At 52.2% G+C, this 12241-nt stretch overlaps 1 protein-coding gene across 1 annotated transcript in view; it reads left to right on the plus strand.

Annotated features, from left to right (window-relative positions):
- The window catches only part of LOC128273193 (potassium voltage-gated channel protein Shaker), a 75028-nt gene extending 64032 nt beyond the window's left edge, over positions 1–10996 (plus strand). Inside the window, exons 9-12 of the mRNA XM_053011124.1 lie at positions 3830–3959; positions 7165–7355; positions 7424–7870; positions 10551–10996. Of these exons, the coding sequence (XP_052867084.1) occupies positions 3830–3959; positions 7165–7355; positions 7424–7863 (761 nt within the window). The 3' untranslated portion in view covers positions 7864–7870; positions 10551–10996. The remainder of the gene's footprint in view (positions 1–3829; positions 3960–7164; positions 7356–7423; positions 7871–10550) is intronic.
- The last annotated feature ends 1245 nt before the right edge of the window (positions 10997–12241 follow it).

Genomic DNA, 12241 nt, shown 5'->3' on the forward strand with positions numbered 1-12241 from the left:
CCTCCTGGTGCGCCGTCGATTGGCTTTACGTGTTCTTCGATTGTTTTCACAAGCCCAGGGGCAGACACAACACTGACACACAGCAATCGACATCATATCTTCCGACCGACCTTCTCTGACAATACTGCACCCTCTGCAGCCGGCCGGCCGGCCGGGCCGACGTGTCCAAGCCCGAGCGTAGAAAGCGTGATTCGAGCATTGTTGGCTTTAACCAACCGGCGAAGAATCGATTAATTTTAGCTCGTGTGTGGTTATATTTGTTGATGTGTTTTTTGTTTTATCTTTCCGTTTCAACCGTTTGTTCATTTATTGTACTCCAATGTTTCCCGGTTTGGTTGTTGTTTGCTTCTTCTTCTTTTTGTTCTTTTATTTTCTTTACTCTCCTTTGGTTGCATTTTCCTTGGTGTCCACGGTGCTGGCATCGTTAGTTGTACGCTTCACGTAAAGGATGTCCACGAGTGTTCGTGCGCGCGAGTGTGTCTGTTTGAGTGTTTTTGGATGGTTTTGGTTCCGTGACGGCGTCTTTGGGTGTCTTTGCGAGTGTTCGGGTTCGTTTGTGTGCGTATGCGTCTGTGTGTGTGTTTTTTCCCCCTACACTCGACCGTCCTCGATCTCTCTAGTGTTCCTTCATGTGTTTTCTCAATGTCCGTTTGTCTGCCTGCTGTCGTTTGTTTGGTTGTGTGTTCCGTCGTTCCCGTTGTGTTCCTCGTTTTTGTTTTATTTTCCTTTGCAATACACGACATTGCATTCCACGATTGCACCGTACTCGCGGGCGTATTTTTCCGCCTTACCAACGGGGGCCCAGCGCACGTCCCACTGTAGCCCAAGCCGAGCTCTTTGTAAACTGCACACTTCCTGGTTTGCCACGGTTGCGTACGCGACCACAACCATCCCGTGGTAACCCCGTGTCGGGCACCGCCAACAGAGAGAGAGAGAGAGAGAGAGAGAGAGAGAGAGAGAGAGAGAGAGAGAGAGAGAGAGAGAGAGAGAGAGAGAGAGAGAGAGTGAGAGAGAGAGAGAGTGAGGGAGACACTCCAAAGTGTACAGTGCCACTGTTTTCCACCTGGTTTTTTTTTCTTCAACCCAGCATGACAGCTAACCGACCCATTCCAAAACAAACCCAACGTTACAGAAAGCAACAGCAGATTAACATTGTCTCCTGCTGCAGGTCAGACCATGGCCCATACTGCCGCGGTAAAGAAGAAGTTTTCGTACAGTTTAGTATGCCGATGCCATCCATCGACGTCACATATTGCAGAGTGCCACTGATCCTCTACTTGCACACACACACACACACACAACCGGGAGAGAAACGGCCCGTAAATCCCGAAGCCCATGTCGCAATGGCTCGGATTTTACGCTGCGATATTGTTTTCTAATCCCCCCCCTCCCCCCCCTTAATCTATGACTGCCACCCCCTCCTCCACCTCTGACACTGTCTCTGTCTCTTGAATGTTTTGTAACGCCTCGTCCACACTATGAGCTCCAGTGAGTGAAATGACAGTTCGCTTGTTTTTGTTTTGCATTTCCTGTTTCCTTTCCTTCTCCTTAATTTTGCCGACTTTGGCAAAATCTGCTCCGCTGTCGAAAAACTATTCATTATTTTGGATAGCAAAAAAAATTGCCAAAATTTGGCATAAACTGTCAAATTAAAAAAAAAATATTCCCCATCATCGCGAAACGGGAAAATAACCGACAAAACGTAAGGAGCTCAAGGGGCAACTCAAAGCAACTCACGGCACTCTAGCAAAAGATCAATAGCTTCTTGGCCAGCCATACATTTTTGCCAAGTTTCTCATAGTGTGGACGCGCCGGGTGTAATACGGTGTTTCTATTGTGTAAATGTACCTTCTGCTTTCACGAATGGCTTTTCGTCTTTCATTTGTCAACACTCCCGACCGACCACCGACACAATTTCTCTCTCACTCACTCTCTCTCTCTCTCTCTCTCTCTCTCTCTATCTGTCTCTGTTTCGCTCTATCATTCTCTCTCGCTCTCTGTTGCCAGTGTTTGTAACCACCACCTTTCATCAGCTCGAAAGATGTGTGTATGTGTGTATGTGTGATTGTGTGTAGATGTGTACGTGTGACTGTATTGAACACATCTGTTTCACTTTCAACCACCTCTTCCGAATGGTCCTCCTTTGTTGACTGGTCCCAAACAGAAGCAAACGGAACGGGATCTTAAAGCACTCCACACTCTCTCTCTCTCTCTCTCTCTCTATCACTCCCTGTCCGTCTCTTTCCATCTATCTATCTATCTCTCTCTCTCTCTCTCTGTTTCACTTTCGAACTATGCACCTCTGCGCGTAGCCCGCGATGTGTGAGTGTGCGGTTCATATTCTGGACGCGTCCAACGTCTATTGTGAGCCAATCTCCAATCTCTGATCCAGGGCTTTGATTTGTCGCTAACCCATCCACGACTTGTGTCGACCAGGACCAGAACGGTGTGAACAAGGATGAGTAAGCATGTTGAGCGCCCGTTTGACAAGCGCACGAAGCCAGCAACCAAATTGGTACCAAATAGTTTAATGTTGCCGCCGCCCACTGCCGAGAGCGAGCTAGAAAGAGAAAAGGAGAACAAGAGTGAGCGAGAGAGAGAGAGAGAAAGAGAAAAAGAGGGGGAGAGGGAGAGGAAGAGCGAAAACAAGGCGATGCAACAGCCCGGCGGCCCTACTGTGATCCTTGCTGTCAATTGTGATCGGGGCAATCGGGCGCGACATTATGTGGAACGTACCTCGAACGTACCTACTGCGACGCAACGACATCCTACGCACCACCCGCAACTTCCCTCTCCTCCCCCGCTCTCTCACTGTCACTCTGTCCGTCGCCTGACCTTACGCCCAGGTCAGCTCGGCTCACCTCGGCCCACAGGATATTAAAAAGGCTTCCATTTGGTTGGGGGGTGCACCCCACCCGGGGGGGAATGGCGGGAAATCCTGCAACAGAAAAAAAGAGGAAAACAGGAAAAAAGCAGCTACAACACGCGCCCAAAATAACAACCCACACACCACAACCAACGCAGCACAAACACAGAACGCGCTCTCCAGCCCAATTAGCTTGGCCGACCAGCCCTTGGCGGGGTGGGGGGGGGAGGGTGGGGCAGGGGAAAACAAACGCAGAATCCCTACAACAACCACACCAATTTAGTGGCACACACAACAACCACACACACACGCACACAGGTTCGGTCGGTTTGTTAGCGACGGCGACGCGACGGATTTCCTTTCCGGACGGCACGAACGAGTTTTTCCTGGGCGGCGAAAAGTTTGCCAACACACGCGAAACAAATTATACGGGCGGGCGCACGTAACGCAGTGCACCAGCACAGGAGTCCTGGTGTCCTGGTGTGTGTGTGTGCGCGAAGGACGTAGTTCGCATAAAGTAGCGGGCCTTACTCTGTCGGTGTCGGGCCTTTGGGGGCTGGGCTGGGCCGGCTGGGTGGGGATAGGAGGGTAGTGAGTGTGGGAAGGGGTGGGGGTGTTTTTGGGGGGGGAGTGGTTGTGGTGGGTGTCCTAACCACCCAAAAACAAAAAGAAGAATGAAGGGGGTGAACGAAAATAGAAGAACGAAGAACCCACCAGCCAACCAGCCAACAACTAAACAACAATTCGTCCTTCTCTCTCTCTCTCTCTCTCTCTCTCTCTCTCTCTCTCTCTTTCTCTCTCTCTCTCTCTCTCTCTCTCTCTCTCTCTCTCTCTCTCTCTATTTCTCCTACCACCCTCGCCCTTTTTCTTCCTACAACCCTGTACCGCACCGCACCCAACTCCCTCCTCGCCCCCCGGCCCCCCCCCTGGTGCCCTCAACCTCGATTCTTCCCGACTTTGCAGGCGTGGTACTCTTCTCGTCGGCGGTTTATTTTGCGGAGGCCGGAAGCGAAAATTCATTCTTCAAGTCCATACCAGATGCATTTTGGTGGGCTGTGGTTACCATGACTACTGTCGGCTATGGTGACATGACGTATGAAAAAACCACTTTTTCGTTCTCTCTCTCTCTCTCTTTCTCTCTCTCATTCTCTCTCTATCTATGTTCTAACGCCTAACGCTATGCTGCTCCCGTGTTTTGGAGCCCATCCATCCAACATCCTTCTCCGCCATCATCATCTCCTCTCATCCACTCGCCCGCCACAACGTCCACCCGATCGCGATCCTCATCTCGCACCCTGCCCCGACCTTCCTCTGCCATCCATTTGTTTCCAGCACTGGCATCTCACCGCCACCACGCGCTATAAACGCTTCTCACTCTAAACGCTTCGCCACGTGTTCGCGAACACACACACACACGCGCATTGGTGTGCCCACTGTTTCCCCCCGTGTTGTGCTTCTTCTGAACCCCACACTCTCCTCTTCCCACCCCATCCTACCGCGTTCTTCTTGTTCTTCTTCTTCTTCTTCTGCTTGTGTTTTGCGCTCAAATCCTTCGAATCCTTCGTACTGCTGCTGCTGCTGCTACTGCTGCTGCTGCTGCTGCTGTGTTGTTGTTGCGCTCCGATTGTTTCCCGTTGTGTTAGTCTCTCTGTTTACTAGCTCCCGTGTCACCACCACCACCCGTGTGCTGACATCGACACACCTTACACACTGCCCATGAAACAATAACACACACACTCACACACACACACAGACATACGTCTGCGTAGTACGCTGGCCCTTGAGCATGTGCGATTGAGTAGTGTGCGAAGGACCAACCAACGAGACGGAACTGTGTTGGTTTCGGAGTCTTCTGGTCAAAACAACGAAACGTCAGTGAGCGGTCGAAAATGCGTGCGATTTGTTTGTCAACAAACGGTGCCGCGGACTGTCAAACAACAGTGCCGCGGCCTTTTTGTTTTGTGTTGGCCACGAGCACACTGGGAAACACCGTATACACGACGAGGAAGTGGACAAGAGGTCGGAGTGGCAGCAGACCAGATCGGCATCTTGACTCATCATACACCCACACACACACACACACACGCACACACACACACACACCTAGCCTAGCAAGCCTCATCCCGTGGGCCCACAACCACATGTTACACGATACGCCCGAGACTCCTCCGGCAAGCGCGTAGGTACCTGGGAGCGTCACCCTGTAGCTAGCGTCTCCCACAGCCCGGTTGTAGATACTCGCCTTAGAATCTTAGCGACTGTGAGCAATTTAGCGTTTTATCTTCCTCCTTCTGGAATGCTTCACTACGCCCGGTACTCGAGGGACTAGTTGGATAGTAGATCTAGTGCCCGGTGAATGTCGTTTTAGGTGAACCGTGGGTGGTGCTGTGTAGTGTTTGGTCCATCAAGTGTTTGGATGTAAAAACTACCGATTACTTAACCTGCGAAACGCTTCAAGCTTCTTGATCTGGAAATTGCCAAAATATGTGATCAAAATTTGGACATTTACGAAATGTATATTACGCTACAGCCAACAAACAAGATTACGGGGCTAACCTCTGTGTCGTATGGGGGTCGGTGAGGTAGGGAGAAGTCCGGGGCCTGCAACAGGTCTGGCCACTAGCACAACTGTATTCTGGTCGAAATTGATGGCCAGGCCCACTCGCAAGTACGTGTACGAACGGCGATAGGTGAACGACAGACGAAGAAACGGTAGGCCGTGGAGTGGAGTGGGCGGACGAGTGCGCCCACCTCCCTCTATATGGGCCTCGTTCGTACCTCGCCTGTCAATGCGACAGGTGTAGACGAAATTCGACGTGCACGCGAGCGAATATATTGAAATGCAAATGTAGTGCCGCCGCGAGCTGTTCGCGTGCCGCAAGTCATACGATGTGGTGGGTTGGTGCTCTGGACGCTTGTTGCACATACGCGAGCCAGCCAGCCAGCCACCGGTTGCGCCCGCACCACACGCTACCCGCTGGCCGTTGACGTCGCGCGCGCCACAATTGGATGCTAATCGATCGCACCGTCAGTTGTTGGTGTCGAAATTTCAAAACCAAAACTCAAACAGACAACCAATTGGCAATTGGCAATTTGAGTGCAGTCACTCGACACAGTCCTAGACTTGGCTGGGGGCGCTCTAGCCCCAGCTCTAGTAGTCCGATCAAAAGAATGTCCCACAGAGACCTAGATAAGCCTTCCAGGGAGTCGTGGCTGCGCTGACTCAATTGTAACAGTAGCACAGTAGAGCTGAGGTGCCTTCCGGGGTATACCTAGTACATCTGCCACAGCACAACAAACACACACCCACAGAGAGAGGCGTCATGTTCATTGCCCTCCACAACATGACACAACCTAATGTCTGTGACGCAGTTACTCCACAGTTGTCCACAAGTTTTCTCCTACATCCCCCACCTGGAACTCCTTGTCCCAATCATAGACGCCGTTCGAGCACTAGCACACTAGGTGCGCGAATTGGGTCCACCAGAAACTCTGTCAGAGGTTCACACCTGAACTGCTCGAAAGTGCTCGAACGGTGTTTCCTACGCGTGTATGCATGTCTAGCTGTCACTCCCGGGCATGTTGACTGTAACTAGTCCGTGTTGGGTTTGTTGTTTCGTCTGCACGCCTATCGCTAGTCTCGCTAGTAGTAGTAGTAGTAGTAGTAGTAGTAGTTTGCGCTCCATGCTCTGTTCCACTAGAGGACCCAGGAGTTACCCCTCCCCTGTGGTTCATCCCAAGTAGAAGTTGGTCGATGTTACCTCAATTGGCAAGTGCATGAACTAAATCGGACCCATAGCTGGGCTGCGACCTGACCGAAGCCAACTCCTCTGGTCACCAACTTCGACTTGGAACTATTGTTTGGTTCTTTAGTTCTTTGGTTTTCTCGTCCCGTCATCAAATATCCTCGCACGCATCAAACGCGGCGCACGCAACGACTAACCGCCTAGCAGCCTCACAGCGTAGCTCCGCAAGCGATGCTCTGCGTTTTCCCAATTCTGGATCTTCCTCCTCACAAACGGGAACGCAAACAAATCCGAGTGCGACACGGCACGCTGTCAAACTCCGCTCTCGACTCATACACGTAAACACACACGTACACACACACACACACACACACAGACACACGTACAAGCATTTTGTTAAGAAACACGCATCATCTGGCACTCGCTTGCTTCGTTCCTTCATTCCCGAATCTGCCCTAGACTTGAGTGTTTTCGTTGCGTTGACCGTCGACCGTACCAAGTACTAATGTGCCACTGTTTCTTTACACAACCCCCATCCACCCATCCACCCAGACCGGTCGGAGTGTGGGGCAAAATTGTGGGGTCGCTGTGCGCGATTGCCGGTGTGCTGACGATCGCACTGCCCGTACCTGTCATCGTCAGCAACTTCAACTACTTCTACCATCGCGAGACGGACCAGGAGGAGATGCAGAGCCAGAACTTCAATCACGTGACCAGCTGCCCGTATCTTCCCGGAACCCTGGGTAAGAGCTAGAGTCCTCCTGGGCGCACCCACCACCAATGTCAGCGGTTTTTCTTTCCCCACCTGTAGGGCAACACCTGAAGAAGACGTCACTGTCCGAGTCGTCGTCGGACATGATGGACCTGGAGGACGGCGTCGAGTCAACGCCCGGGCTCTTGGGTGAACAAAACCGTATGGTTCCATTTTTAGGAGCACATCTGACCGACAAGCAGCAACTGCAGCAGCAGCAACAAAACTGCTGTAAACTGCCCTCCAACAGCGGCGGCAGCGGTGGTAGTGGAGGAGGTGGAGCAGGCGTTGCCGGTATGAGTGTCGGTGGACTCGGCGGTGGCGGCGTCGGCGTCGGCGGCGGCAGCAGCGGAGCCGTCGGTGGTGCGATCGGTGGTAGCGTTGGTTGTGGCGGCGGCGTCGGCGTCGGCGGCGGTGGTAGTGGTGTCAGTGGAACGACTAATAACTTACAACAACGCCATAATAGCGCTTTAGCTGTTAGTATCGAAACCGATGTCTGACTACTGGGTATGGCTATTTCTGCTAGTTTATATTATAATTTACTTGTTTTTGATTATAGTTCTGTATCTAGGCTTCAGACGGTACTCGCCGGTGGCGTGACATGAAGTCGGGCGCGTCAGCCAAACCACCCCCCCTTCCGCTTCCATCATCCAACTACAACTCCCAGCCAAGATCCCCTCGCCACTTAGGTTGCGCCCCATGAATCTCTCGAAAACCTGACTCTTTTTATTTAGACCCTATCGACCATCTGCGAAATCTCTCGCTAGTATTGAGCCGCCGTTCCTCACGTAGTATAATTAGCTGCCCAGTGAGTCCCCCCCCCCCCTCACCCTCGAAAAGCATGACTTTCCTGATGAGGTCCCGCCCAGGACTAAACGGTGGCCAACCTGACCATCACACAGACAACAGAAGACACATAGTAGTCACAGAGTTTCATGCATCGTCCGTGGACATCATGACAGATGTCATGATAGATATATTCGGTACCCCGCAAGAGTAGAACTAGGGCCCTCGATGACTAGACAACGAAGATCTTGACATAGTCACAGTCCCATGAGTAGGACTAGGGACCCAGATGACCAGACCAGACCAGACAGCAGAGCCAGCCTTCCCACTCGCACCCCCTACCAAACACAAATCTTACCGACCTACTCCTACTTCCCGGTCAGATGTTCCTACGGAATTCCTACGGAACTGTGACACTCACCCATCCACCCACACCCGATTTTTCTCCCGTTTGCAGGACGACGGGGCGCGCCCGATGCAGCCCCATGTACCCCACCAGCGAGCACCAGAAGCGGCCTGTAAGTAAAGCATTGCTCCTTCATTATGCGCACCCGACCGGAAATAATATACAGTATACAAGCTTCACTTACACACGTCACCCACACCACGCTCACTCACGCTCCCCAGTACGTAATCGCGAGAAGTCGGAGTTTTGCGGAGTTCGTTTTCGGTACCCCAGTAGAGTGGCGCGCACAGTATCGGTGCCGGGACCGGGACCGGAGCACCCGATTCTCGCACGCTACAAGCTCTCGGGAGCCTGTGAGCTCGCTGCCTGCCAGCTAACAGCTGGCACCAGTGGCTGCAGTGCTGTGGCTCCTTGTACTCTCCGCTCTTCGTCGTCGTCGACCGGCGACGGCGGACCCCAAAAAACCCGGACGGAGACGGAGCAGGCCAAGGAAGGGCCACGAACGAACATGGAAGCTGCATTGGCATTGAGCACATCAGCACCAATCCCTGAGTTCAATCTTCCTTCAACCGCCTCGCAGCACCAGCGTTGCACCTAAACCTATTCCGTATACCACCGTTTCCAGTAATGGCAGTTGACCCAATTGCGTAGACCCAATGCCTCGCTTCTAATTCCCGAACACTCCAACCGATGGGCCCAGACCCAGGCTAAGCCAACCCAGGTCTGGTCTCCAGGAAACACCACCTGGAAAGGCTGGCCCCGCTTAGGCCTACGTCTGATGGCTGGCTACTCTGGGTGAAGCTCCTAAAGAGCTCCCTCAGAGGTCCTAGAGGAGGAGCTAGGAGCCTGTTGTAACTGAGTCGCTACGCTAGTCGCGCGCCCGTTTACTAAGGGCGGTCCAATTCTTCAAAACCTTTTCGCTTTTTTTCCACCGTTCACGCGTTTTGTTCAGTTTTAAGTTTTGGTTCCGTTCGTTATCTACTTGTGTTCTTGCCGCCGCCGTAACGTAAACGAGCGACCCATGCACCCGGAGCATAGCGCCCCCCCCCCCCCCCCCCTCACCAACCACCCGCCCTGCAACACCCGTTGCCTTTGCCAGCGTGTTCTTTCTTGTGGGCAGATTGGGCGGTAGATACATACCACCCCCCTCGCCTTAGTCTATGTAGTACAGTTGGGGTTGGGAGGTCTGTAGCTCCGCGGTTGCGTGATTGACTACCGATTGGACGCGGTGGGAGTCCTGGGTGTCCTGGGAGTCCTGCTCACACTCACTCGCTCGCAGTGTGTTGCTGACTAGTAGCCCTAACGGTCACCCAGCCAGCAGGAGGAGGAGGAGTCCAAACGATGCAATCTCAAGCGGCCCAATAGGAGCAAGCGGCCCCTTTTGTAGCCCCCCTAAAACCCCGACTGCTGTTTCGTGGACCACCACACCATGACCACCACCACACCACACAACTCCAAGATCTGAAAATCCCGGAACTCAAACCAAAGTACTCAAAACCGTTGCAAAATTCTCGAAAAAACTCAACCCGGTTCATTTCCGACAAACCGACCGCCCACAGGCCGAACCCACATCCCAACTACAATCACAGACTTGAGACACAACCGTGACACGACTGCGGCGAGAGGGTATGACCGACGAACGAACGCCTCAGATCAGATCAGAAAGTCCCCGAACGCCTCAGAACGAGGTCGACTCGACGCGAACGACGCGAAACACTCTAACTCTACGCCCCTCCCCCCTCCCCCCTCTGGTTGGACACCTTGTTTTGGTCTCGATAGCTGTCGAGAGCCGAACCGAAGTGTCGCGCGCTGCGTGTGCCCGAGCAAGCGATCCCACCCAAGCGAATCCTGGCATCTACACGCGTACACACACACGCGTGTAGACCGAGGATCACCGAGAATGCGGCAGTATCTAATAAGGACCTTTTTTTTTCTCTTTTCCGTGTCTCTATCTCTCTCTCTCTCTCTCTCTCTCTCACTCTCTCTCTTCGTCAGTGAAACAAACACTTCGTTCTATTTTTTGGCCAACAGAGCTAGTCCGATGGCTGCCAGTTTCGCCGAGAGCGGTTTAGAAGTGGGAGGTAGAACGAGGTGCGAGGAAGTGTGCAGTGTGCAGCAGTAGTAGTCAGCAGCCAACTCTGTCGTCCGTCATGCCGGCCGCAATAGTGGAACTATCTACACCCCCACACACACACACAGACACAGGGGGAGGAGACCACCGGAGGCAACATTCAACCCGTGTGACATCATCAATCAACAGAAATGCGACACGTCAACATGGTCGTACGCACCCTGGTTAGTGCTAGTGATTCGCCGCTAGATGGCGCACGGTATACGTGCGCAGGGCGTAGTAGACAGTCGCCCGGAACGATGATTGCACACACACGCAAACAGACACAGAATACTACCACACACACACATACACACACAGACCCGCAGTAGTAGACCGTTGACGACCGGCATAGACAGAGCACAGAACAGAAAAAAGCCAACCAGAACAGTATCGACAGCAGCAGCAACACCTCAACAGCCGACCACACTGTGGAACGAAACTCTCTTTCTCGCTCTCCGCAAACAACCGTCGTCTGTCACACACAATAAGCTCTGCCTTCTTCTTATGATTGTGTTTTTTGACCGTTTTTTGATCGCATTGGTTTTCGAATTTGTGCATTCATCACCTACCATGTATGTATGCCGGGGACAAAGTAGACAGCAGTGGAAGGGCAACCAGAAGCCAGAAGTCAGAAGCCAGAACCAGAAGCGGAAGAATCAGTAGGAAAATTTAGGAAGACGAACCAGAAAGGAACATGTTTCTCCCGACGTAATTATACTACGAACCATAGCTTTAATCGATCTTCTTCGGGTCTGTGGAATGAGCTCCGGCAAGCAAGCGAGCCGGACCCAGCTGGGGCTAGTAATGTAGAACCAAGTAGAACCCAAGTACCACACAAGCAGGACGCAGCCACGCCAAGTCAGGCGGGGATACAGAGAGCGCAACCGCGAGAAGCCAGCAAGACATAGTAGATGGGTATACGTTGCTTACAGTAGCTCAGTGCGCAGAGGCAGCGGAGTTAGGTGATTCGGTCAGCAAAATACTACATCCTGTAACTTCTGGTTTTTTTGTTTTTTTTTATTTAGTGTTTGCTCACAGATTGATTGTTCAGCCCTTTGTTCAGCCAGCTCAGTGGCAGCGCAGAAGTTTTCACTGAGATCAATTTTCCCTTGATTCATCCCAACGGGGCTTGTAAACTAGTTCGAATTCCAAGTTCCAATTTGTATTACACGTCACAAGACAGAACTAAATATCAAGTCAATATACAAGATTTTAGCGTCTTCTCCAAGAGTGTAATTAAAGATCACCGGGCACCTGCTGCTGGTAAGAAAGGCTTTTGCGAGCCACATGAATGACATTTCACCTTCGCGCGACCGTTTTGCGTTTTGGTTCAACATTCAAGATACGTAGATCAAGCCCAACATCTAGAATCCAGAAGTCTGCGTCTGCGCTCACGCACTGTAGGCGATGAGCTAGGATATCGCTGCGGTTCTACGCCCAGATTGGGATCACTACATCCATCGGAAACGGGAAAATTTCTGCCAGGTCGGTAGATCGGGGTAGCATTGATCGTCGAGAGGCGTAAATCTATACCCCAAACTATACATTAGCAAGCCCGCAAAAAATTCACAAA

Source organism: Anopheles cruzii, chromosome X (assembly GCF_943734635.1).
Source record: "Anopheles cruzii chromosome X, idAnoCruzAS_RS32_06, whole genome shotgun sequence".
Classification (NCBI taxonomy): Eukaryota; Metazoa; Arthropoda; class Insecta; order Diptera; family Culicidae; genus Anopheles; species Anopheles cruzii.